This window comes from Micromesistius poutassou, assembly GCF_964030765.1.
Source record: "Micromesistius poutassou genome assembly, chromosome: 8".
In the NCBI taxonomy this organism is placed as follows: Eukaryota; Metazoa; Chordata; class Actinopteri; order Gadiformes; family Gadidae; genus Micromesistius; species Micromesistius poutassou.
Genome location: NC_140278.1, coordinates 1,674,789 through 1,702,288, shown reverse-complemented (window position 1 = coordinate 1,702,288; position 27,500 = coordinate 1,674,789). Strand labels below are relative to the sequence as shown.

General features: G+C 49.5%; 4 protein-coding genes across 8 annotated transcripts in view; 3 read left to right on the top strand and 1 right to left on the bottom strand.

Moving 5' to 3' along the window:
- The first annotated feature begins 694 nt into the window (after positions 1 to 694).
- fdps (farnesyl diphosphate synthase (farnesyl pyrophosphate synthetase, dimethylallyltranstransferase, geranyltranstransferase)) lies at positions 695 to 6,635 on the top strand. Of its 2 annotated transcripts, XM_084472173.1 has the most exons (10): positions 695 to 821; positions 1,314 to 1,466; positions 3,093 to 3,233; positions 3,321 to 3,401; positions 3,526 to 3,648; positions 3,741 to 3,829; positions 4,059 to 4,131; positions 4,735 to 4,812; positions 4,900 to 5,034; positions 5,831 to 6,635. In XM_084472173.1, the coding sequence occupies exons 1-10, from the start codon at positions 819 to 821 to the stop codon at positions 6,029 to 6,031; spliced, it is 1,077 nt and encodes a 358-aa protein (XP_084328299.1). In that variant the 5' UTR covers positions 695 to 818; the 3' UTR covers positions 6,032 to 6,635. The 2 variants fall into 2 exon arrangements, with proteins under 2 accessions (XP_084328299.1, XP_084328298.1); XM_084472172.1 differs by lacking the exon at positions 695 to 821 and having other exon boundaries at positions 914 to 1,466.
- Positions 6,636 to 8,722: 2,087 nt separating this feature from the next.
- rusc1 (RUN and SH3 domain containing 1) lies at positions 8,723 to 24,102 on the top strand (the record flags this gene model as incomplete). The annotated part of the gene is made up of 10 exons (XM_084472164.1): positions 8,723 to 11,945; positions 16,691 to 16,813; positions 16,911 to 16,987; positions 17,455 to 17,629; positions 17,861 to 17,966; positions 18,070 to 18,116; positions 18,205 to 18,758; positions 19,020 to 19,252; positions 23,196 to 23,363; positions 23,451 to 24,102. The coding sequence occupies 10 exons, from the start codon at positions 8,723 to 8,725 to the stop codon at positions 23,614 to 23,616; spliced, it is 4,872 nt and encodes a 1,623-aa protein (XP_084328290.1). The 3' UTR covers positions 23,617 to 24,102.
- On the top strand, positions 13,155 to 15,852 carry LOC311351198 (uncharacterized protein; the record flags this gene model as incomplete). Its single annotated transcript, XM_084471298.1, has 3 exons — positions 13,155 to 13,160; positions 14,874 to 15,533; positions 15,847 to 15,852. The coding sequence occupies 3 exons, from the start codon at positions 13,155 to 13,157 to the stop codon at positions 15,850 to 15,852; spliced, it is 672 nt and encodes a 223-aa protein (XP_084327424.1).
- A 2,243-nt stretch (positions 24,103 to 26,345) lies between the features above and the next one.
- LOC311351993 (uncharacterized protein) overlaps positions 26,346 to 27,500 on the bottom strand; it is a 21,588-nt gene continuing 20,433 nt past the window's right edge. For all 4 annotated transcript variants that reach the window (XM_084472161.1, XM_084472159.1, XM_084472160.1 and 1 more), the window contains one exon: positions 26,346 to 27,500. This exon is cut by the window's right edge. The gene's annotated coding sequence lies outside the window, so the exon portion shown is untranslated.

The window sequence follows — 27,500 nt, the reverse complement described above, 5'->3', positions numbered from 1 at the left end:
ATTTGAATACAGACACACGCGCACACACACACACACACACACACATGTATATGTATCTGATTGAAAAATAAATGACATATCGTACAGTACACAAAGGCACACACATACACACTTATTTAAGCACCAAGCTGTGTTTCTACCTCCTGTCTTGCGTAAGAAAGTATTATTTATTTGAAGAAATGTATATCTAAATGCCAGGCTTAACAGGATAGCAGTTATGGAATTATGAACCAATAAAATAAGTGTATTATATTAAACATATTCCAAATTTGAAATGCAGTTACTGTTTCAATGAAATAACTTTGAATTCAAGTTATGTACTTCAACAAAATTCTGAAATAAATGAACGGAAAAGGATCCTCAGTACTTATGGTTGTACACCAGACTAGATTTCATGAGTCTTCACAATTATCCCAAATAATTCCGCCCACTCTTCCAACCAAGGTGTGGGCAGGTGCTTCCGAACGCCTGGGGACGAGGTCAGCTTCTGATAGGTCCCCCGTTCTAAACTCCTCCTCCCTTTGAATCTCATTGGAGAACGGGGGAGCGAGCCCATCCTGGTTCGATGCCGTTGTCGAATGAAAACGTCCACACGAGGCTTCGAGTCCACGCCCCGACGACACACCACCTGCAATGCACGTCGGGAAATCTAGTCCACAGGAGCTCTGATAAAACGCGAGTCGCCTGGCGCTGGACTACAATGCGCAAATCCCGGATTTGTGGACACACACACAAAAATAATATTACCAGTGAGGTGTATAAAGGATTTAAGTGATTTTTATTGTGCATAAATTGCACTTTTCAGGATAACGATAACCATGGTAAGGCACTTTAGAAGAATTTTTTTAAAATTGTAACACTTTAAATCAAAATACAGGTGTCTAGTCTGTACTCACGGGGCAGTAGCGTTAGCTGCGAGCGGTCTTTCCGACAGCTCTGTTCGTGCCGGAGTAATAATAATATACTAATAATACTACTAATAGTATGTCCTTTACCTTTTCATAGCCCTTGTTGACTGGACTCGCTATAGCTCGTACGTCATGTGACTCGAGGGACCTCTGCGCGTCTTTGTTGACGGAGGACGAGGACGCGAGTTTAGCCAAAGAGTTTTACGGCATTCATGTTTCTAGTAGTTTACCGTCCAGCGCAATCTAGTCCCGGGGATGAGACCCCTCCTGGGCCTAGTCCCGGGGATGAGACCCCTCCTGTGCTCAGTCCTCCGTGCCCTGAAGACGCGGAGGACCAGGCGACCAGCTCTGCTGAAGGTGTCCCCAAACATGTGTCCTCCTCTGCTGTGCCTCTCCCGCTCCCAGGAGAACGGCACTACTAACGGGACGCAGAGTAAGAAGGCGCTGCTGTCGGACCCCCAGCTCTTTGACAGCCAGTTCGGTGAGCTGGTGACTGAGCTGACTGAGAGGGACATCGCTGACCCCGCACTCACCGATGCACTCAACAGGTTAAGAGAGGTACGTGGTCTATTGCCGTATTAAGGGGTTTTATTAAGGAAAACATGTATGTGATACACAGGATGTGTTAGGGTTAACCCTAACCCTTTGTGCCAAAATCCAAGGAAAACATATTCAGAAGCCTCTGCCCAAACTAACCTTACCAGCACGCTGGCCACTAAGCTGCCAACCAATGGGGAAAAACACAAGACAAATGGCCCAACTAACAGCAGTATGCAGCATGTCATTGGGGTTATCAAGTGGGCACCCTCTTTCACCGATGTTTCGTTAAGTTAGGCCCACGACACCTCCTGAGGGCTTAACAATGAAACCAGCGTCCTGGAGTCACCCCCCTCTATGCTGCCACCACATTGCCACATTTAATGCATCCAAATACTCTTTACTGCATCGTACCCCTACCCCTAACCCTGACCAAACTAGCACATCAGTCAGCTGGCTTAGAGGCTGACCTTGCGTCCTGATAGGATATAGTGGAGGCTTGTCAGGACCACTTGGCTCGAGTAGAGCTGACATAAACAGGGAGGCCACACTGATTGAAAAGGTAGAACAAATATTTATTAAAGTAACTAAATACAAAGCGTTATCAGTAATGGGAAGCCAAACCAAAAGTGTAGTGGATATCAGTAGATGTAGTATAAAGCGAAGTGAGGTAAAAATGAGCACACACAAGAACATAGTGTGCATGTCTCATCCTCACCAAACCATTGATTTAAGTTCTGGGGAGATGGGAGCACATCATATGTAGCACCTATCATAAATCTGATCCTGCTAGCCTCCATGCTCCATAGATCTCTCCATTTTATCTTCTTCTCCACTCCCTCCCAGTTCGCCCTTGTTTTGCCTGCGACACTGCCTTAGTACATCTTACAGTCTCCTCCTGTCTATGGATTTCCTCCACTACCATTTTCCTCTCTTCTCCTGCAGAAGCCTTACCCCACAAGGGTTTACCTGCATCCCTCCCTAAGCCCCCCCGCCCATGCTGAACATGGCCCATGATATCCCTATGCCTAAGTGCCGATTGAGCTTGCTGAACTGCTTGTTTTGGTTTCCATTTCCTCCCTGCGTTAACTGTGGGTGCAACACTCCTCACCACTGGGTCCTTGTCATTTCCAGTCTAACCTGGAAATGAAATGAAATGATCCTTACTACCTTTGACAGAGGAACTTCATAAACTGTCAATGGCCACATTAGCCGAGGCAATAAACCAAACTGCAGACGCCACACTTACCTGGCAGCACTGACTCGTCTATTGTTGCAATACCATGTCTAGTTTCCTGTCTCAACCTGTGACTTATCACTGAGGCTTGCATCATACCACCTTCCCAGACTCTTCACTGGCTTCTCCAGAACTGTGGGCATCACCTCTTCTTTTATAGCAAACTTCCTATCTACTACCTTCCCTTTAACGATTGAGAGACTCCTAGACTTACTTGGCTTCACCTTCATTCTAGCCCATTGCAGATTGCTATTTAACTTATCCAGCAACCTGCTGGTGCATGGAGCGGTTGACATTGTCATGGTTGTCGTCCATGAAGGCCCTAATCGGGGGGAGGCGTGGCCCTCCCTGCACCTCGTAACAGTTAGTAAGCATGATCAATTCACTTTGGGTTTCTCTGGATCTCTTAGGTTTTGATGTACAATACTCCAGGAGGAAAGAAGAACAGAGGGCTGTCTGTGATTGGCTCATTACGTGAACTTGTCCCGCCCACTAAGCTGACCCAGGATGCAGTGCAGCGGGCGCTGCTGGTTGGCTGGTGCATTGAACTTGTAAGACCATGACTTTAGACCTTCACGAAGAGCTACATGTGAAGTGAACAGTTCTGTCACTAAGCAGTAGGGTTTGTCTTTTCTTAGCTTCAGGCCTTTTTCCTGGTGGCTGATGACATCATGGACGCCTCTGTCACACGGAGGGGACAGCCTTGCTGGTACAAGAAGGTGAGAGCCCACACGTGCCCCATAAGGCTGGACTTTAGCTATTCCTTCCAAGTCAAATAAAGTGCAAAAATGATGTTGCAGCTTTGGAGGTGAGTGTAACTATACTGCAATGGGTCCGTTGCAGGAAGGAGTAGGTCTGGATGCCATCAATGACTCATTCCTTTTGGAAGCGGCCATCTACAGACTTCTGCGGAGACACTGCAGAGAGCAGCCCTACTATCTGCACCTGCTGGAGCTCTTCATGGAGGTAAGTGCCCCTGGTTGGCCTAGAAGTCAAAGCAAGCACATAGAATCACATGTGTGCATGATGTGTACACTGTATTTATCTGTGTGCTGTAGACATCTTTCCAGACCGAGCTGGGCCAGGCCCTGGACCTCATGACGGCCCCCCCTGGTCACATCGACCTCAGCAGGTTCACCATGGAGAGGTGAGGAGGGCAGACGTCAGGGAGGAACCACTAGTTAAAGTTTTCTATAATCATTTCTGATCGGATGGTAATTAACCAAAATACTAATGCAACAAATGGGGAGAAATGTTATTTTAAAAGTATTTTTAAAACGTTGCTTACTGAATTATGAGAGATTTGGTTGAAGAAAAGCCTTCAGGACTGTCCAGGTGCCAGCACGGACCGTGATGAACTTCCTCTTGTCTTTCAGGTACAAGGCTATTGTAAAATACAAGACCGCTTTTTACTCCTTTTACCTCCCCGTGGCAGCAGCTATGTACATGGTGAGTGTACAGTGTGTTTATGGAGAAAACAAATGAAAGTATTGATGGCAGTCTATACCATTTGTGTATGTATTTTCATCTGTAAACAATACTTTAATCTGGGTTGCATGTGAGGGGTAGTGGCCAGGGGACCTCTGATAAACACGGTGTGTCATACTGGTTGTACCTTATTTTTTATTTTACTAATTTGACAACTTATTAACTGTGTTAGACGTCTGGCAGACGTTACAGATCTCTGTATGCCAGGACATTCAGACATAAGAACAGCTTCTGCTCTGCCATCACTCTATTGAATAGCTAATGGCTGTACTGCTGACTGTTGTACTGCCTCTTAAATCTACCTCCTGCTCAAATTATGTTCATTCTGTTGATTTATTTTTATATTATATTCATATTCTGTACATTCTGTCCAAAGGTATATGTATAATTGTATATAAGATAAATATGAGACGGTAGATGTAACAATGTAAGATAGATATAAGACGATATTGCATATTACATATATGTATTGAGTACCTACCGAGTCAAATTCCATGTATGTGAACATGCTTGGCCATTAAAGCTGATTCTGATCATTAACATGTCGCTATTGTTACTGTACAGGCAGGAATCAACAGTGAAGTGGAACACAATAACGCAAAGCACATCTTGTTAGAAATGGGAGAGTTCTTTCAGATACAGGTATGTTTGTATTCTTTTCCTATTCCTCTAAATGAACACTGTAGCCGATAGAGCGGTACACAGCACCGTGTGTTTCCCCTCCTGCAGGACGACTATCTGGACTGTTACGGCGACCCCGCTGTCACCGGGAAGATCGGCACGGACATCCAGGACAACAAGTGCAGCTGGTTGGTGGTCACCGCCCTCGGGGTCATGACCTCAGAGCAGAGGGCCGAGCTGGAGGTGAGGACTCCTAAACCTACCATCAGATGGTCTAGTGGTTAGGGGGGTTGGCCCCCAGCTGGAAGGTTCTGGCTTCAAACGGCAGCGTTTGCTGTCCCTGTATGTGTTTATTATTGGTACGGTTACATTTAGTAGCAGCTATTGGTTAGGTTGCAGATGGCAACCAACTGAATCCTCCATTGGTTAACCCAATCAAAACCAGGTCTCGTTGTGCATAGATAACTACTAACTATATTACCGTCCTCTTATTGCATCCATAGTGGTAAACTAATTTTATAGATCTATAATCGTCCCTAGCTGTTGTCTGTATCAAAGATTAATTTTGATGGCAGTCGGTGCAACAAGACAAAGTTGACCTAAGCTGCAGCTGCATTTCCGACACCATATGGCTCATTATAACGCTGCTACACGATGACGGTTCTAAAAAGAAGGATCATACATGGGCCGTAGCCGTGGGATACCGTCCGTCATACTACTCTGTGATTAAAACGTGTGCTCTCTACAGACGTTGGTTGGTTCTGGGGTCTATAGAAATGTAGTGAAGCTGCATGGTTGCATCCATGGAAAGAGGACCGTCTCAATATAGATAAAAGGGCTTGTTCTAAGGCAATGGAAACACAGCAATGCTCAATTTCATTGGACTTATGAATATTATTTTCCATTTCTGAAAAGTCCATTTCGCTATTCCGAAAGTAATAATGTACTGTAGTTGTTTTGGATGAAACTTTTGGATTAAATAGATAAATAGGAATCACTTGAATTCATTGACCATCTTTCACCTCTTCTTTACTGCTAGGCTTGTTATGCACGCCACGACGAGGAGAGCGTGCAGAAGGTCAAGGCTCTGTACGCCACGCTGGGGGTAGCAGACCTGTACCGCCGTCATGAGGAGGACAGCTACCGCCGGCTGCAGGAGCTCATCGCACGCCACGCACAGAATCTCCCACATTCAGTCTTCCTCAATTTTGCCAAGAAAATCTACAAAAGAAACAAATAACTTGCGAAAATTTGATCTTAAGTTTTTGTAAAAAAAAAAAAACAACCTCTTTGATTGTAAATAGCATGTTTCCTCTGGCAGTTTGGGGTTTGTACAGCAGGGAGGATGTCGGTTTAAGGGACCGATATTTAAGCAGCTTCTGGATCCAGAAAATAGAGTAGATCCTGACGTTTAATTTAGTAGGAAAGGACCCTGCACAAACACCAGACATCAAGGCAGAGTTAGCTCGTGTGTGTGTGTCCTTTTCTCTGCGTTAATATTTATTGACCCAATGCACAGTGTATAGTATATCACTTTCATCTCTTTACTCTAGAATCCCATGGATTTGTTAAGAAGCAAAGTCACGTGACTCTCTGTGATGGAGTTGGCTGTGATATCAGCCATGCAGAGCTCATTCTGTCATAAACCAGGCTCATTTATCATTGAACAGCTTTACACGGGACAATACCATGGATAATTGTCATTCAAAAATAATATAGAAACAGCTCATCTTATGTTGAACGTAATTAGAAATAGTACAGTCATGAAGTTGATTTGTATTAGTATCATTTTTTTGTTGTTGTAAAACTGTCAGACTCAGCCCATTAAAATCAATATTCTTCAACTTTTCTCATAAAATCGCATTCATTTTCTTAGTTTATGTAGATTCATACTCGTACTGCAAATCTTTTTGTTTTAAATAAAAATGAATTATTTTAAAATATATATATTTTTATTTATATTACATGTGTGATCTTGATATATTTAGGGTACTATTGTAATGTTCAACCGAGAATTAAACAAAATAGACACCGCACAATAGATGAATACTTGCTGATCCTTGAAAAGGTTAATTACTCGGAGCTCTGTGATAGGCCCACAAGGGGTGTGGTCTGGGGAGGGGGAGGGGGATGACGAGAGCTTTAGAGGTGGTCGCGAGAACAGAGATGCTGTGGGTCTGAGCCTCGGTCGAAATATTTGTACACGGTCGGGATTGTAAGAGCTTTGTTTCCTGATGACTTCTTTCCTCTTTCAATACCCGAATGGAATCGTGAGTAGATGACATTTGTACTGTTTTACTTTCATCTCGAACGATATTGTACAAAGCTCTCCCGAGTAGGCTACACCTTATATGCCTTTCAAATCAGCCAGATAAAACATGTACTGCCATTTCCCCCAGTAAATCCTTCGTTAATAGCGTATTATTATTCACATCAACTTGAAATGTGATATTCATTTTGGGTGCACATCTCTTTAGTGGCGGAGGTGGATGGGCCTAGATGGCAGGGCGATGCGGCTTAAGGTACTACCCCCCCCCCCCCCCCGCCCGCCCCCAGCCTCCATCCTCCAGTCTCCATCCTCCAGTCTCCACTGCTCATTTCAGATCAATAATTGCACGACCGAATAGGCTGTGTGTAATAGTGCCAACTCAAAAGGCTGCTCTGCTGTAGAGCTACCTTGTTCCATTGCTTGAGCCGGTTCATAATGGCCGAAGAAACGGCCTATGTAATCAAGCATTAAGTGATGTATGGTCTTCACTGATTTGAAGGGCACTGTGTGAGGGGATATACAAGCAATACGCCTCGGATGCTATATGCTTGTCAAAGAAGAGCCTTGGCGTTATGCGATGTGGTTGCTTGCTTTATTTTACGCTTCACTCATGTTGTGCATCATGTCAATTTAGGTAGTGCTCAAAACCATCCGATAGCATTTCTCATTAGCGTGGTAAAACATCTGAATGGAGGTGGAGGCAGATTGGCTCCCATATATATATATATATATATATATCATTGACGCCATCGCTCAAAGAGGCAAAGAGGGGATCTCTTGACCTGACATTGTATTTCATTTGTTTCATATTGTGAACTGTGTATGACATTTATTCTCTGATATCTTTATGGTGATCTATGTGGTTAACTATAGCATGTATTGACAACATTTTATGCACAACATACATTCACAGTTTACTAGTTACATGTTCAATATATAGGGCTACTTTAGGTAGAAAGGGAACTAGATAGATATATGGGTTTGGATGAATAGATATGAATCTCATGCCAAAGGCATTCCAGAATATTTGAATAACCTATGTTATATATTATATATTATATCATATGTAATATATTATATATTTATTGAATACAAACAAATGATTGAGCCAATTATGTATATTCTTTAATGAAATGAAGTGAAAATATAAGGTATTTGACAAGCATAGGCTTAAATGTACATACAAAATGCTTTGCCATAAACATTTTCAATAGCTTATATTTCCTATACCTACAAAACACTGGTATTTGACATATGAGCTTTGATATGAGTTTTTCATTGTGTCATTTTAGAGTGAAGCTTATTATTTCCAGCATTCCTGATTCTCCCACAACTGGGATGCTGAGTACAGCTCAATGCTGAGACAGAACCCGGCTGTAATGAGCCATCATGAACAGCCCTGAGTTCAACTCAAAGGTTCTCAAAGGCCAGACGTGTGTTGAACACCCAGGAGGTCCCTGTGGAGCCCCGGGCGTAGGCCTGAGGCCCGGGCCAGCTCCTCGTCCACTGACTGTATGTCTGCTCTGTGTTTCAGGGGCTTAGGACTCAGGCCATGATGTGATGCGTCGTGGCCAGTCACCGTTCGGATCTCTCCAGCCAGCTTCAGAAGCCCTGTTTCTATAGCAACAAAATAATTGATCACCACAAAAAAAAGATTCCACAATGCAGTCCTCTGCCCGTCCCTCCCAGCCGCCAAGGCCCCGGCGAGTCGAGGCCAGCAGGCGGACTAACACCGCCGCAGAGCCAAAGGCCCACGGCCCTGGTTTCCGGAGGGAGGATAAAAACATGAACACAATCACCAATTCTTCCCCGCGACGCCCGACAAAAGCCTCTTCAGAAAACACCAGGATGCGGGCGGGCGTGCAGCCCCGCGCGCCCGTCACCCCGGCCAGGACGGGCCTGAAGAAACAGGCGGTCGCCGCTTCCAGTCTGGCTAAACCCAAACTGAAAGGTGCTCGTGCGCCGGCGGTGGCCAAAGCCGCACCTCCGGCGCCGCCGCCTCCCGCCGCCCTCTCCCCTCTCCTCCCCCTGGACCCCAACTGCAACGAGCCCAGCCTGCCCTGCCTGTGCTGCGACGGGCGCTCCCCCCAGGACAACAACAGCATGTTTAACCACAACCACAACAACAACAACGCCATCTCTCTCAGACATCAAATGCGCCTTCAGCCACCTCCGCCCCCGTCGGCCCTGAGGCAGGAGGGGAAGGGGGCCCCGGCCAGCCCCTCAAAGGCCCCGCCCCAGCCCCAAGCGGCCCCCCGGGCTGCTGCCGCCGCCGCCGCCGCCGCCGCTGCTGCTGAGCATGAGGGGCAAAACGCAGACAAACGTGTTGAACTGGACAACAAGAACAACGCAAAGCCCCACGAGGAGGAAGACGAGGACGACAGCAGCGGGGATATCGACGTGGATGTTGATCAGGGCGATGACGACGACGACGAGGATGATGATGACACCCTAGTCCCCTCGTGCTGTGACTGCCCCCCCTCCCTGCTGGATCTGTCTCTCTCCACGTCCTCCTCCTCCTCCTCCACCTCCATCAGCTCCTGCTCTGACCTGGAGTCCGACTGTGCGGATCTCTCCACCTCTCTCTGCTCGTCTCATGGCCAGGATGACCTGGGCACCCCTGAAGACCAGCCCCTTCCTCCGGCTCCGGAGCGCCCCCCCCCTGCCCTCTCTGCTCCATCTCTGCCCCTCAACCGCAACCTCTCCCCTCCGGCGTGCCGCTCTCCCCTGGACGCCTGCTCCCCTGATGAAGGCTACCCCTCCGCCCCGGCCTCCCCCTCCCCTGACTACCTGGGAGCCAAGAGTTACACGGGCCACGGGCACCTGGACTCAGAGGTCACCAAGCTGGGCCTGCTGGACTTCTTGGAGTCGGTGGGGGAGTTTGGGAAGATGGAGCGCTTCAGCCAGGTGATCCAGGTGGCGCGTTGGGACCTGGAGGGGGAGCAGCACTGGGACGTCCTGAGAGACCGGCTGGACCACCTCGACCGCCTGGAGAAGGTCAACCGCGAGGTCAAGCTCGCCTACATCGCCAGGCTGCATGAGAAAGATCTCCATTTAGCAGATTTTGAAGAGCAGGACTTCTCAGACGTTTTAGACGAAATGGGAAACATCGACGTGTCGTGGAAGTTGTATAAAGGACGTGGCGGAGCGCTGGCCGAGTCCCAGGAGTTCTCTGACGCCGGCGTGGACCTCACGGCGCCGTCTGATTGTGACGAGTCCGTGGTTTCCCTCACTCCTTCCCCCGTCGACCCGCCGCCAAGACCCCCCAAACCGCCGGCTCGCCACGCCAGCGTGAACTCTGACCTCCACACTTACATCAACATCAGCAGGGAGACCACCTCCATCGCCGTCTCCACGTGCCCCACGCCGACTTTCTCCACCTTCTCCCCAAACTCGTCCCCCACCTTCTCCACTTTCCGGTGTGAAAAGGCCCTTCCACCCTCGCCGCCGTCCGTCCCTCCTCTCCCTGCCTCCCAGCCCCTTCCACACCTGACCCTGTACACGGCTCCACTGCCCCCTACGCTGCCCACTCCGACTCCTCCTATCCCCCCCCCTCGGAGGCGCCACCTGGCCAGGAAGGAAGCGCAGCGGCTGGCCAATCTGCAAGCCCTGCAAGAGAAGACCCCGCTGTCTCTGCCCCCGCCCACCACGCGCCCCCCTCCTCTGCCTCCCCCGCCCACCATCTCAGTCTCCTGCTCGTCAGCGTCCTCCTCTCCCCCTGGGGTACCACAACCCCCCCGACTGCCCCCTCCGCCCTCCTTCCATGCGTTAGACGTGGAGATTCGGAAGCTGCTGATGCTGGCCGGGTTGACCCAGGCCGAGCTCCTCAAGCTCAGCCCGGAGCTCGGTGACTGCGTGGGAGAGCTGGAGGAGGAGGGGGACGGCCATACCATCTCTCCGAGGTCCAACGAGGCCCAAGAAATACGGCCGTTCAAAGGCGTAGAATGCGATGTGGCCATCATCAGAGACGCCTGGAGCAACAAGGAGGAGCTGGACGCAGTGAAGAGGATAGAAATGAGAGAAGGCGTGAAGGAAGAGAGCCACGACACACTGAGAACCACCTCCTTCACAGAGATGGCCAGGAGAAGGAAGAGAACCACTGGCCTCATGTCTGAAGCGTACTACAGCACCGAAACTTTCAACCACCCCCCTCCCCTTTCAGATTCTCCTCCCCCTCCCCCGCCGCGGCCCCTCCCCCCCGTACCTCCATCCCTGCCCCCCTCCAAAGCTTGCACCCTTTCGGCCAACTCTGCACGGCCCGAGAGATTTGATTGGCTCATCGCGTTCACACCGGATAAGGAAGCCCAGCTGCTGCCTCAACCCCCGGCGACGGCAAACGCCGCGGTGGCCGCACCAAAGAAGCTGACGTCCTCCTCGGGGGCGTCCACCGCGGCGGGCCCAAAGGTCACCACCTTCAAGGAGCTGCGCTTCCGCAGCCGCAACAACTGCCTTCAGACCAGGATGATCACGGACCCGGAGCCGGACCCGACCATCGTCACCCCCGACCCGGACATCCTCTACAACCTCAAGTGGAGACGGGAGAAGAAGGACGTCCAGGGGGACGAGCACCAGTGGGAGTACACCTCCCAGGCCCAGGCCTTCTTCATGCAGCCCCCGCCCGCGCTCACCTCCATGGACGCGCTGAAGGAGATGCTGCAGCGGGCCGACGAGGAGGGCAGGAGGGCGGAGCTCTGCGCCGACCAGAAGACGGGCTGCTCGGCGGGGGACGGCGACCTGTGGACCAGCGGCGAGGAGCGGGAGAAGCAGAGGGAGGAGCAGAGGGAGGAGCAGGGGGAGGGGCTGAAGAGTGCGACGGAGGTGGAGGTGGAGGTGGAGGTGAGGGGGAGAGCCGACGGAGGGAGGACTCTGGACTCCAGAACTACACGTGAGTGTGATCATTGTCCTTTGGTGAGGAGATAACGGTGTGAGCGTGTGCGTACAAAGGCGGTGTGGCGGTCGTGGTTCAACGTGTCAGTAGTTTTAATGCAAAGCAAATCAAAATGTTGAAATGATGGGCAAATAATCATAATCATAATAATAATTAGACTGGGTAGCCCCGCCCATTCTGCCGGCGATGTGAGTTCGCCCTGCAGAAGGGTCTGGAGAAGAGCAATACATTTCTTTCTAGTTTCGTTTTTTGCGGGAGCCAATCACCAAGCTGGCTTTTCCCCCAGACGCGCTATTGGCTGGTTTAACACAATGATGACAGGGAAGAGACGGCAAGCAGCCAATTGCGTACAGAGTCAATTTAACTCCACCCGTTGATCACGCCTCTTGTGCTGAAGACAATGACAGCAGCTTCCCCAGACCAACGTTCAATCTACGACTGAGCTTGGTCTGGCAATAGCCAGGCTAAATAATAATAATAATAAAATGAGACATTGGGATATTTATCCAATGAGAGCGTATGTAGGCAGTCCCTGTGTGTGTCTGAACAGGGAGAATTCCAACAAGGAGATTCATCAAAGTAACTTAAGACTGCAGTAAGTGCAGTCAAATCTAAGAAGAACAGATGGAGAGAGAGGGGGAGAGAGGACATAACTCTCTCTCTCTCTCTCTCTCTCTCTCTCTCTCTCTCTCTCTCTCTCTGAGAAGGTGCAGGTTCTTGTTGTGGGAATGTGATGTCATCTCTGCCTTATTCAATTATTCATCATCTCATCAAATCGTGCAGCGGGGAAGTAGTGGCCACTATGGAGTCCATATCGTATTCTGATCCCTCTCTTCCTCCCTCTCTCCTCGTCTCTACCTCGAGCTCTTCTGCCTGTCGTCTCCTCCTATCTGTTCAGTCGCACATTTCCTCCAGTTTATTTCTCATTCTATCTTCCTCTGCTCATCCTTTGTACAGCGGCATGAGTCACGGTGCATTTCTCTACTGCTGTTTCTCTCTTGGTTTCTCTCGGCCACTCTCCCTTCATTCTGAAACGGGGAGAAGCCAGAAAATGGGTCTGTTTTGAGTCCAATAAACATATAAACGTACTGATTCTGACATTGCCTTTTTCAAATAACCTTAACTTAACGTAAAAAAGGAAGTAAGGAAATAATATAAAATGTTGAAATCTCTCCTACTATATTCCTCCCGCTCTCCATTGGTACAATGAAGGTAACCAGTGGGTAACATGTGCTCAGGTGTGTGGCCCTTTAAGAACACTAAGGGTGGGTCCTTGTGTGTGTACCAATGACGCCGGGGCAGGAGGAACAGGAAGTATGTGTTAGTTTCACTTCACTGACAGTGGAACTCTTTCAGAGGTATGGTTGCCCTCTAGCTTGTTTTCCTCCCACAGACGAGGTTTCACAGGTGACCCACTGTAATTGAGTTTGTATTTCAAGCCTCAGACTCTGAACAGAGATAGACCCAGTGACTAAGCAGAAAGAACAGAGCACTGCTCTCTACCCACTGACTCAGCGGTATAGACCGAGGGAGGGAGAGGGAGGGGGAGCGAGGGAGGGGGAGGGGGGGGGGGGCGGCAAGAGTGAAGCTCCACACAGAGAGAGGAAATGGGTTTATCACCCGGACGGTGATGTTATGCACTGCTCAGGGATGCTATCCAGGTAGAAAATGTTCTGCAGAAAGATCATAGCTGTGACTTTCATTCGTCTCCATTGAATTTCATGCCCAGTGTGCGCATCAATATGCATTCAGAAACCACGCGGCTTGAAATGTTGTTAAAGGAGTGTGGAACCCTCTGGAAACGTCTGTCTGTGGCATCTCCACGGCTGAGAAAGTTATTGTCTGTGTTGTTCATGTTGTCAAATCAAAGCAAAACTTAATTGAACGAAACCTGAAGGGTGGACATTCAAAGGAAATCTGTGCAGTAATCTGAGATAACCTGCAGAAATCAACAGATGTTTCATCCTCCTTTAAACATGACATTACTGCATGACGTCAAACGATGACTGTTGTTCTACTGGAAGGTGTCCATGGATCTGCTCTGGACTAACATTCTCTCCATCTGTCTCCTTCTGTCCACCTGCCACCTCCACCTCTTCCATTCCACTGGGTGTTTCCAACGTTGTCTCTGGCTCTCCTGTCCCTCATGTGCCCGTGCCCCCCGCCTGCCCCCCTCGGCCTGCCTGTTACCCCTGGCCCCCAGTGTCCTCACCCCCACTGGCCCTTGCCCAGACCCGCAACTATCCCCTGGCTTCCCCCTACTTCCTCCATGCTTTTGCACCGCCCTACCGTCCCGGCTACTACAACCCCCAGCCCAACACTAACCCCCAGCCAAACACTAACCCCCGACCCCACACTAACCCCCAGCCCCACACCGCCCCCCAGCCCCACACCGCCCCCCAGCCCCACACCGCCCCCCAGCCCCACACCGCCCCCCAGCCCCACACTAACCCCCAGCCCCACACTAACCCCCAGCCAAACACTAACCCCCAGCCCCACACTAACCCCCAGCCCCACACCGCCCACCAGCCCCACACTAACCCCCAGCCCCACACTAACCCCCAGCCCCACACCGCCCCCCAGCCCCACACTAACCCCCGGCCCCACACCGCCCCCCAGCCCCACACTAACCCCCAGCCCCACACTAACCCCCAGCCCCACACTAACCCCCAGCCCCACACCGCCCCCCAGCCCCACACCGCCCCCCAGCCCCACACCGCCCCCCAGCCCCACACCGCCCCCCAGCCCCACACCGCCCCCCAGCCCCACACCGCCCCCCAGCCCCACACCGCCCCCCAGCCCCACACCGCCCCCCAGCCCCACACCGCCCCCCAGCCCCACACTAACCCCCAGCCCCACACCGCCCCCCAGCCCCACACCGCCCCCCAGCCCCACACCGCCCCCCAGCCCCACACCGCCCCCCAGCCCCACAGAGCCGCTGAGCGCCCGGCTGACCCCCGTGTCTCCTCTAAAGCCTCCCCCACCGCCGGCGTAGTCCGCCGGGGTGCGGCGCACGCGAGCGAGGCCGGGCCTCGCCGCGCAGAGTCGGCGCGTCGCCGGGCCGACGGTTCCCATAGCAACGGGGAGCCGAGCGCCGCTCACGTTGACCCGCTGTGCTGTGATGAGTCGGAGGGGCGGGGCGACCTCGGCGGCGGCGGCGGGGCGGCGGCGGCGGCCGGCTGCTCCACGCCGTACAAGAACCTGGACGTCTTGTTGACGTACTCCAGCGTGCTGACGGCAGCCGACGGGCCCCTGGGCCCCGGGGCCAAACACAGACCCTCACGCGGCTCCTCCTCGCACGGGTGCCCGGACGGCAGCGGCCACGCGGCCAGGGCCTCCAAGGAGCTGCCGCCGCTGCCCGGCCTGTACCTGTACCACCCTAAGAGCTGCCCCCTGCACCGCGGGGCCCCGCCCCGCCTGTCCCCCGTCGGGGCCCTCTCCCCTCCCTGCCGGCCCGGAGCTCCGCCCCCGGGGCTGGACGCCTCGGGCCTCAGCTCCCCGCTCTGCCCCCGCTCACACACCCTGCCTGCTCTGGCCGCTCCCCTGTACTACCCGTACCTGTACCCTCCCATCCCGCCCCGCTCGGCCCCGCCCCCCCGCGCTCCTCCCCCCCCCCGCGCCCCCCCTGCGCCCGGCGCAGCCCCCCCCCGCCCCCCTAAACGCCAACAGGCCCCGGAGCCACGAGCGCCCAGTAAGATTTCTTTCTCTCTCCTTGGTTTCTTCTCTTTGCCATATGTCTTGCGTCGTCGTCCGTCTGACATCCTGCTCGCATGGCTGTCCGTCCATCTTTGCGTGTGTGTGTGTGTGTGTGTGTGTGTGTGTGTGTGTGTGTGTGTGTGTGTGTGTGTGTGTGTGTCCTAATGCTTTCCGTCTCTTGTACTTCCCTGGGGGTTTGCAGATTTGAAAGAAGGGGGTAAGTACACACAACAAGTCCCTGCTGGTCACATGATACTTTGTGGAAGCCTTTTCAAATCTGCAAACCGTCCTGGGAAGGGAAAAGCAGCTGTTGTTAACAAAGAGCTTCCGGATTGTTCTTTATTCTTTATCACTTTTGAATGTCTTCCTTTGATCTGTCTGTTCTTCATCTATGTGTCCATTTATTTTCCATTGTGTTCTTGCATGGTTTACCTAAATGGACGCATTTCACGCCAACCCCAGCAAGCTTGTTGAAGATGATTTTTATGATAATGTTAATTCAAAATCATGTTAACTGAAATGGAATCCTTCTACGAATGCATTTTCTAATCTCCTCTGTGATAAACCAACGCACTGTTTATTTCTAATTATGTTTTGCCTTTTAATGTTTTGCCTTTTAATAAAACTTTGACATCTTTTTTCAAACTTTTACATCAATATTCATAGAAGCCTATAAATGCTTTCTGCCCTATTTGTGTGTTTAAGTATATCACCTTTTTGAGATGCATCGTACGCTATCACAATGTGTTGAGATTAGTGCATGACTAACTGTAAGCTCAATCAAGGGTCTAGCATCTTCTCTAGACCACTTCTAAACGTCAGCTCTACAGATGCAGATTCAGCCTGTGCTGAGAGGCCATTGCTCTGCCGTATTATTTTCCCGGATTTGCTCATGTTTTACTGACCTGAATTGTACCATCTGCTACTACCTGGCTACGCCAATGCATCTCATGGCTTAACTTGCGTTACTTTTGTTAATGCTCCTAGTGTGTGTTCAGTGCGTCGACTCTTGGTACTAACCTTGGCCTGGTTCCTGTGCACGGCAGCACTGCGCAGCGTCTCCTTCGCTGGCTCCAGCCAGAGGGACGGCTCCTCTTGGATGGGGGAAGACGTCAAGATCCCGGTGAGAGGTGTTGGCCTTCCTCCCGTCTTACTGCAGGAAAAGAAAGGTATGTCCGCCAGAGAGCATCTGTGAGCCGGTCAGTGGCCCCTTGTCCTCCGGTCAGCTGGGTTGTCTAACTGAGGCCGCGTCGTTGTGTCTCCCAGCTCTTGTCAGTGCGGTGAGCGTGGCGGTGGAAGCCATCTTGGCCCAGTTCAGCTCCTCTAGGACTGTGGTTCAGAAGGTGAGACATGTTTTTTGTAACTTCAGTTTAGTTTAATTTTAAACAATACGGTTTTATTCCGATCACCATTAGAACTCATCTTTGGAACTCCAAGAACCATGTGTTCAGATTGTTGAATTTAATGGTTGAAATGTTTTTTCTTCTGCTCGTTCTGCATCTTTATATGCATCTCTGGTGCCAGTCTCTTAGCACGGTATTCAACTGTCCTTAGATGACCTTGTAGAACACTAGGTTAACGTTAGGTTCCTGTTAACCCTTCACCATTTCCCATCTCATCCCCTTCTACTGTAAAAACCCCATTGTGTCCATTCTGCTTCCTCCTCCTCGTCCCTATTGTGTCCTATACACTACCTTTCTTTCTCTCGTGTATCCCCCCGCCCTCCCCATCTCGCCTCTCTCACTTCCCATCTGTCCGCTCCGGCTCCGTGTTCCTCCTCCTCCTCCTCCTCCTCCTCCTCCTCCTCCAGGCTCTCTCTGGAGACAGCAGTGTCAACCCAGCCCTGGGCCGTCTGGTGCTGCAGTGCCTGTGCCCGGCCTTGCACAGCCTTCTGTCCGACGGCCTGAAGCCCCATCAATGTGATGTGATTGCAGGCAGGAGGCCAAATTCAGCCTGGGGATTGGTCCAGGCCTCCACAAAGCCAGGTAGTGAAAACCTTTCTTCCTGGGGAAAATACAATACATTTCCTGGTGTCATTTTGTCTGGTGTCTCTTTCCCACGGTGTCACTCAATACGTGTTGGTTTCCAAGGTCAATGAACGCAGGACAAACAGAGTAATGACAGGATATTGATTGGGGCTGAAGAGCCAAAAATGTTCTTTTCTCTTTGCAATCAGCTTTAGCTTCTCTCTGTCCCCTCCTCCCTGCGTCCCGTAGGCCCCAACACCCAGACCGTGTTCAACCTCCAGGTCCGCGTGGGAGAGCTCCCCCAGCTGAAGCACAGCAAACAGCGGTTCAACGCCTTCCTCTTCGGCCTGCTGAAGTACGCCCTGTAGATCCTTTCCGTTTGTGTCGTCCAGTTGACCTCTCGTTCAGTGCTCACAGTCTCCTCCTGGTCTCTGTAACCCTGTCCTTCTGTCCTTCAGTACCAAGCTCCTTGACTTCTGGCTGTCTCACCTCCAGTCTTGCGGTGGTACGTACTCCTCTCGCTCCACGCTTTCCCCCCCCCCCCACATATGGTGCCTTAGATGTTCCAGTAAGACTAAGCTCTGCTCCTCCAGATGTGCTGGAGGCGTTCTACCAGCCCTCCTCCTTCATGCGGCTGTCCTCGGTGGCGGGCCACACGCTGTACGAGGAGCTGCTCCTCCTGCTGCAGCCGCTCAGCCTGCTGACCTTCAACCTCGACCTGCTCTTCCAGCATCACCGCCTGGAGCCGGCCAACCACAGCCCTCAGATCTCCAGCCTGCCCGCTCCGGATGCGGGGGGCTTCAGGCTCTCCCCCCAGGGGCCCCTGTCCCAGGGGGGCCGGGCCAGCTCCAGCTCCAGCTCCAGCTCCAGCTCCAGCAGCAGCAGCGCTCATCTGGACAGCTTGTCCAAGCTGGACTTAGGAGGTCGGGAGCACAAGGAAGCCACGAGCGAAGCCAGCTCCTCGTCCGTGGCCGGTTCAGACAGTGAAGGATCGGGGAGGCCCCGTCACAGCGAGGCGCCGCCCGCCAAGGACCCGGGGAGCGTCCAGCACACCAGCCCCCTGCTGCTGTGGGTGCAGGAGAAGGAGATCAGAGACCTGCCCCCGCCGGCCGTCCACGACGGCAGCCTCAGTCAGCAGGCCGGACAGGTACAGCGCAGCGCCTCCTCCCCGGAGCCTCCTCAGGCTCCACCCCGGAGCCTCCTCAGGCTCCTCCCCGGAGCCTCCTCAGGCTCCACCCCGGAGCCTCCTCAGGCTCCACCCCGGAGCCTCCTCAGGCTCCACCCTGGAGCCTCCTCAGGCTCCTCCCCGGAGCCTCCTCAGGCTCCACCCCGGAGCCTCCTCAGGCTCCTCCCCGGAGCCTCCTCAGGCTCCACCTTGAGCTGCAGTAACGCGTTCCCTCCCCCGCAGGTGATCCAGGGCAGCTGGGAGGCGGTGCTGCGCCTGGGCGGGCGTCTGACTCGCAACCTGTCTGAGATGAGCCTCCCGGTGGGCCCGGAGCGGGACGGCCCGGAGCTCTACTCCCCGACGGGCAGCGCCTTCCCTCGGGTGGACAGCACCGGCAGCGTCCCCTGGGGGCTGGGCCGTCTGTTCGGAGCCACCAAAGGTGCTGGGGGCCCCTCAGGGCCCCCGCCACACACCAGGTACAGCCATGTCTCCACCTCCTAACATACTAACCTCCTAACAACACCTACACAGAGCTGCTGGGGGCGCCTCAGGGCTGAGAGTTCATGAGGGTCTAATGAGGGTTCATGAGGGTCTAATGAGGGTTCATGAGGGTCTAATCAGGGTTCATGAGGGTCTAATGAGGGTCTAATGAGGGTCTAATGAGGGTCTAATGAGGTCTAATGAGGGTCTAATGAGGTCTAATGAGGGTCTAATGAGGGTCTAATGAGGGTCTAATGAGGGTTCATGAGGGTCTAATGAGGGTTCATGAGGGTCTAATGAGGGTTCATGAGGGTCTAATGAGGGTTCATGAGGGTCTAATGAGGGTTCATGAGGGTCTAATGAGGGTTCATGAGGGTCTAATGAGGTCTAATGAGGGTCTAATGAGGGTTCATGAGGGTCTAATGAGGGTCTAATGAGGGTTCATGAGGGTCTAATGAGGGTTCATGAGGGTCTAATGAGGGTCTAATGAGGGTTCATGAGGGTCTAATGAGGGTTCATGAGGGTCTAATGAGGGTCTAATGAGGTCTAATGAGGTCTAATGAGGGTTCATGAGGGTCTAATGAGGGTCTAATGAGGGTCTAATGAGGGTTCATGAGGGTCTAATGAGGGTCTAATGAGGTCTAATGAGGGTTCATGAGGGTCTAATGAGGTCTAATGAGGGTCTAATGAGGTCTAATGAGGGTCTAATGAGGTCTAATGAGGGTCTAATGAGGGTCTAATGAGGGTTCATGAGGGTCTAATGAGGGTTCATGAGGGTCTAATGAGGGTTCATGAGGGTCTAATGAGGGTTCATGAGGGTCTAATGAGGGTTCATGAGGGTCTAATGAGGGTTCATGAGGGTCTAATGAGGTCTAATGAGGGTCTAATGAGGGTTCATGAGGGTCTAATGAGGGTCTAATGAGGGTTCATGAGGGTCTAATGAGGGTTCATGAGGGTCTAATGAGGGTCTAATGAGGGTTCATGAGGGTCTAATGAGGGTTCATGAGGGTCTAATGAGGGTCTAATGAGGTCTAATGAGGTCTAATGAGGGTTCATGAGGGTCTAATGAGGGTCTAATGAGGGTCTAATGAGGGTTCATGAGGGTCTAATGAGGGTCTAATGAGGTCTAATGAGGGTTCATGAGGGTCTAATGAGGGTTCATGAGGGTCTAATGAGGGTTCATGAGGGTCTAATCAGGGTTCATGAGGGTCTAATGAGGGTCTAATGAGGGTCTAATGAGGGTCTAATGAGGTCTAATGAGGGTCTAATGAGGTCTAATGAGGGTCTAATGAGGTCTAATGAGGGTCTAATGAGGGTTCATGAGGGTCTAATGAGGGTTCATGAGGGTCTAATGAGGGTTCATGAGGGTCTAATGAGGGTTCATGAGGGTCTAATGAGGGTTCATGAGGGTCTAATGAGGGTCTAATGAGGGTTCATGAGGGTCTAATGAGGGTCTAATGAGGGTCTAATGAGGGTTCATGAGGGTCTAATGAGGGTTCATGAGGGTCTAATGAGGGTCTAATGAGGGTCTAATGAGGGTTCATGAGGGTCTAATGAGGGTCTAATGAGGTCTAATGAGGGTTCATGAGGGTCTAATGAGGGTTCATGAGGGTCTAATGAGGGTCTAATGAGGTCTAATGAGGGTCTAATGAGGTCTAATGAGGCCTAATGAGGGTCTAATGAGGGTCTAATGAGGGTCTAATGAGGTCTAATGAGGGTTCATGAGGGTCTAATGAGGGTTCATGAGGGTCTAATGAGGGTCTAATGAGGGTCTAATGAGGTCTAATGAGGCCTAATGAGGGTCTAATGAGGTCTAATGAGGGTTCATGAGGGTCTAATGAGGGTTCATGAGGGTCTAATGAGGGTTCATGAGGGTCTAATGAGGGTTCATGAGGGTCTAATGAGGGTTCATGAGGGTCTAATGAGGGTTCATGAGGGTCTAATGAGGGTTCATGAGGGTGGTGGAGCCCTTCAGCCACACAAGCGACACATACTCTAGAAATGTGTAGCTTAATTGCCAGAGTGTAGTATTAACATCGTAGCATTAACATCGTAGCATTAACATCGTAGCATTAACATCGTAGCATTAACATCGTAGCATTAACATCGTAGCATTAACATCGTAGCATTAACATCGTAGCATTAACATCGTAGTATTAACATCGTAGCATTAACATCGTAGCATTAACATCGTAGTATTAACATCGTAGCATTAACATCGTAGTATTAACATCGTAGCATTAACATCGTAGTATTAACATCGTAGCATTAACATCGTAGCATTAACATCGTAGCATTAACATCGTAGCATTAACATCGTAGTATTAACATCGTAGCATTAACATCGTAGCATTAACATCGTAGTATTAACATCGTAGCATTAACATCGTAGTATTAACATCGTAGCATTAACATCGTAGTATTAATATCGTAGCATTAACATCGTAGCATTAACATTGTAGTATTAACATCGTAGTATTAACATCGTAGCATTAACATCGTAGCATTAACATTGTAGTATTAACATCGTAGTATTAACATTGTAGTATTAACATCGCTAGTGTTTATCCTGTTGTTCTTGCTAAGGTGCTTTGCATAAAGGCTTCCACCAAGCGGTTGTACTGTATATGAATAGAGCTTATGTATGGTTGTACTGTATAATAAGAGAGCTGAGCTTATGTATGGTTGTACTGGTTGTACTGTATAATAAGAGAGCTTATGTATGGTTGTACTGTATAATAAGAGAGCTTATGTATGGTTGTACTGTATAATAAGAGAGCTTATGTATGGTTGTACTGTATAATGAGAGAGCTTATGTATGGTTGTACTGGTTGTACTGTATAATAAGAGAGCTTATGTATGGTTGTACTGGTTGTACTGTATAATAAGAGAGCTTATGTATGGTTGTACTGTATAATGAGAGAGCTTATGTATGGTTGTACTGGTTGTACTGTATAATAAGAGAGCTTATGTATGGTTGTACTGGTTGTACTGTATAATAAGAGAGCTTATGTATGGTTGTACTGTATAATGAGAGAGCTTATGTATGGTTGTACTGTATAATAAGAGGGCTTATGGTTGTAATGCAGTAGCGTACCGTGGGGGCCTTCAGTAACAAACTCCACCGATGGCCAACCCCCAAACACTCAGTCACAGCCAAATGTGTGCATCACACTCTACTGCATGACATCAACAACAAGACAGTTGATCTTCAACAACAGCAGCACACACACACACACACACCACTGTGCATTACCGCAGACTAATGCAGCACCACCATCACATCTTTCATCATGTCACTCGCCAAACCAGATTGCACATCACACACATGACATAAAAAGTTCTGACAGTTATTGTTATAATGTTCACCGGACGCTTTCGCAACCTCAACGTCAAGGGATTAAATTAAGTATAGCGACAATATTAAGTGTCCTCCAGCCCAGGAGTAGTTCACAGGTTAATTTAATATACTTATTAAGCGACATCAACACTGAAACACAGCATTACCGTTTAGCCTACTGCCCAAATTCCAGCAATATATTGTGTTTTCAACCATTACAAAAAATGCTTTATAAACTAAAGTAGCACAACGACATTAGCGCTCCTCCTACACAGCCTAAGTAACTCACTCACCCATCACTTCGGATCGGAGGAAACGTTCCATGTCCTCCTCATGCCGTCCTGATGCGTTAGTCAGCTGAGCTCAGCCTTACAAAAAAAATAAGTTTTCCTTCTGGAATTATATTGTAACGTACTGAAAAAATTATGGAATTAAGATGCGTTCACACACACATATTTGTAATTTAGAAAAAAAAATAATATGTATATATCATTTAGATTTTGACAGGGCCAGCAGAGAAGGCCCTGCTGGCCCACCACTGTTGTACTGGTTGTACTGGTTGTACTGTATATGAACAGAGCTTTATCTCCGACGGCCAGGCGTCCCTCCCAGTGGTTGGGCCCCGGGGTCACTGCGCTGACTCGCATGGTGAGCAGCAGTTCCCTGCCAACGCTGAAGAGGGCGCCGGCGCCTCAGACAGAGAGAGGAGCAGAGACGGCCAGAGAGGAAGAGACACCGAGCCCAGAGGAGAAGCCTCGGCCGCTCAGGTAAAAATAGACCTTTTTGAACTAAAGTACGGAGCGTTGTGTGGTTGCTCCGAGTGTTGTGTGAAACATGAGGCTCTGGTCCCGCAGGGCGGTGCGGACGCTGTGCGACCACTCCGGGACCGGGGCCCAGCTCAGCTTCCAGAAGGGGGAGGAGCTGGTGGTGCTGGAGGGCGTAGACCACGACTGGATTCGCTGTCGTCAGGGAGAACGAGAGGGGCTGGTACCGATTGGCTACACCTCACTGATAATGTGACTCCAGCCACATAATCACTACTGTCAGTCACCGCAAAATCTACAAAAACAAACGCAAAATAAAGTATTTTAGGGGGAAGTAGCCGGGAGATGATGATGATGATGATGATGATGATGATGATGATGATGCTCTGGAGGAGAATAATCCACGCTGGGTTCTTAATGTGATGCTGCTGTTCTCCATCTCCGCCACCATCTGTTCCGCGCTTTTTTGCATTAGGAGCAAAACTCGGCTCTCTGTCCCCGCCTGAATGGATAGCAGATGGTCTGAAGTAATGACTCAAGCGGAAAGCAGCGTCCCGGTCTGAGAGCGTCTCTCTCTCCTGCTTTGGGCGGCGTGTCCCTTTTAGACGTGCTGCACTCTGTCAGCCACCCATCTGAACACTCAAAGTGCGCTTTGGGCTAATCCAATTACGCTCAGATGGGTAACTGACTTCTCAGTGGGGTTGACGTTTGATTGCGCGGTAGCAAGTTTCATTTGGATGTGCGGGGGGGGGGGGGGGGGGGGGGGGGGGTCTGGGGGGCGAGGGGTCCCTGTTGCGTGACGGTAGTGATGTAGTGAACCAGTACTTGTGTTGTATGACAACCCTCTCACCCCGTCCACCTCTCACGCCGGCTCCTGTGTGTCGTGACATCGTTCTGCTGATTATATTTTACTATTTCGAAAAAATATATAATATGTATACATACACAAGATATAAATATATATAGATAAATAATTATAAGGGGGAGAAAAAGAGATTGATCACATCGACCTTGAAAAAAGATAGAGGAACAATATTCACGAGTCGATGATAATAAACGTTCTGATCTCCTGTTTACATCGTCCAAAATGAAAAAAAAATGCAACCACTCTCTCGGTGGCGTCGTACATGCAAGGAAAATATGAAAAGTGTGTGTGTGTCTATGAGTATGAAATCCAGCAAATCCTGCTTCTGTTTGTTGCCATGGTGCGATCCCGTATACATGTAGACGTGTTAGGCTCATACCGTTATGAAGCACTCTGCATTGTACCGCGCTGCGAATGCTTTGATTGACTCACATGCAAGGAACTATGTTAGCCCATACATGCGTATATAAACACTGAGTACTGTCGGATGCCAATATGCTGTAACCTCTGTAGCTGTTCTCGAAGCTCAGTCATTTCTACTCTCTCCTAAACTCCGGCCGCCAGGCTGAAGAAGGCTTCAATTTAACATGCCAACTTTAATTGAGTGTCTAACTGAAGCGGATGCAGTGGGCGAGGCCGTGTGGCTGGCTGCTGCAGTAAAGCCTGACTGTATGATGGTTTTCTCCTGCTGTGCACCGGTCATATTTACCTCCACTGACCAGGAGTGGTCCTCCTCATCATTTATATTAATGAAAGTGGTAGTAGAAGTGGTGACACGTGCAAGTGAGTCAATGTTCATTTGGAATGTTCTAAGCAGTATATTAAGTTGTTAGTTGGTAGATTTGCTAGCTGTCATTCCTCTTTTGTTTTTTGAATGCCCTGGTCTTCATTCAATCTGGACATAGTTCACATTTGAAGCCTGGTGTTAAAATATATTAAGACTCAAAGTCAAACTTAATTCACAACAAACAAACAACAAACAAAAAGCCAGCCTACAATTGATGCCATGAAGATTTTTGACATAAAAAATGTTAGAGTTGCTTGACGAGGTTCATGCTCGGTTCAACAGCTTATTGGCCCCTGAATGTCAGTCCCTGAAGGTTCTCCAATGTTCTTATGCCAATGCCATGTAGCATGAGTTTATTGTCACTACGGCAACAGTCTGGGGAAATAGTATAAGTAGCATTAGTTTAACATCAAGTGCAAAGACTTAAAGTACTTGGTGAAACACAGCAAGCTTACGTTACTGTTGCCATTAAGTTGAATCCAAGATTCATGCATAAGTCATCTATAAGTAATCTATAAGTCATCTATAAGTCATCTTACAAATGTTTTACACATCTTAGTTGTGTTGTAATTAAAAACTTTCTTTTTTTGGTTCAAAGTGTAAATTCCAAATGTAAGTTTATATCCAGAATTTATTTGTTAGAAAATCGTTAATTTATTGGATGTGCAATATATTGGTATTGAGGTTTCCTGAATGATAAAACTAGAGCTGTCGCCTTCTTTGTTTCTCTTACTATCTCTCTGGAGTGTGTCTGTGTGTGTGTGTGTGTGTGTGTGTGCGCGTGCGTGCGCGCAGAGGAGAGTGAGTCCATTGTGTATTCACATCTGCGCTTTCCCTGGTGTTTGTTGTGTGGAGATGTGTGTGGCAGTGGGTGTTGTGTTTCTTAGTCTCTCTCTCTCTCTCCCCATGGTGTCTTGTAGCCTGCCCTTTAGTCCTACCCTGTAGCCTACTGTTATGTATATTACAGTGCCCATATAGTATCAATCACTGTCCAGCTTCTGCATGTGCTTGTTTGTAAATACACCAAATAAATTAACGCAAACCCAACCACCACTGGTCTGTTTGAGTGCTCTGTGCGTCTCTCTCTCCTGTCGTCATGCAGCATACGGTTCAATCCTCAGACCTCACTTGAATCCCTTTTCCTCTAGTGCTCTGCAGCCCAGGCAGCGCACTGGACGGGCTGCGTTCTCATTCCTACGTTCACTTCAGTCTTTTTTTGTCCAAAGAAATAAGGAAGGAAAAGCTGAGCAGGTTTATTGGGATGAATGCACTTTGAATAATGGCCACTTGAAAGGACCGGAAGCTGCCAGGCTGGGACCGGGCAGTAGAGGTGAAGACATAACTGGGGAAAACGACACGCTTATTGAGTGTTGTTCCACTACAGTTCCCATGGCCTCCTCCGGAAACGCAATCCGTGTAACGTGTCTGGTCTGAAGTCCGGCCAGAGCCTCCCGGGGTGTCCGAGGATACTGCAGAGAGGGGGCGTCGGCCAATCAGGGAGCAGCGGCCCCTCCCCCGCCACACATCGTGCACTGCTGTTCTTTTGATAACCTCTATTGTGGGTCATTATGGAGGACAACACGCCATCACGCTCTCTCTCCTAACGCCACTAGATAGCACTGTGAGCGTGAGCTCATTATTTTTCTTCACTGCGGCAGTTTCCTCCATGGAGAAATCCTAAATATGTCCACCGTCTCCATGGCCGCCGCACCGAGGCCGTGCTTCTGATTCTGAAAAGAACGCTTTCCCGTATTTAGGAGCCGACGTAGAATGCTTTTTTTTATTGTGGATATAGAGGCAAAAAGGTTAGACAGACATTCAATGGCATTGAGTGATGATATCAATAATTTCCTTTTTGTTTTTCAGATGCACATTATCATAGGGAAGAGGCAAAGGCTACATTTCATGCAAACTATATAAATAACTCTGTGTTGTGTACCTTTGCTATAAAGTTAATCATCCACTGGCAATAGTGTAGTGCTTTTTGTTAGAAAGGGACAATGGGAAATATACATGTAAACAGTCAAAGAAATTGCACTTTCTTGGCTTGTTATTTGGAAGCCACAGTATAATTAAGAGTAGACTTAAAAGACTGCCGTTGACAAAAGGTAACCAATTCATTAACAATTGATTGTCTGACCCACAAAAAATACAATTATCTGAAATAAAAATAACGAAACAAATCATGTATTCTATAAAAAGATTCATATACAATCATTGTCAATTTAAAAGAGAAATGTCTGATACTATATCGGTCAGTCATTTTTAAAAACGTCTTAGTCAAACAAAAGTTCTGTTTAGTAACAACTAATCCGGATAGTACTAATATATAATGCATAATACTAATTGTACATACCACTGTGGATAGGTAGGTAGTAAACTATATGTATCGTAATACATTTACTTGTAATAAGACACTTAGATATCTATCTATACTAAGTGTATCTTCCTTTTTTTCTATGATAACATTGGCAAACTATCTGTACAG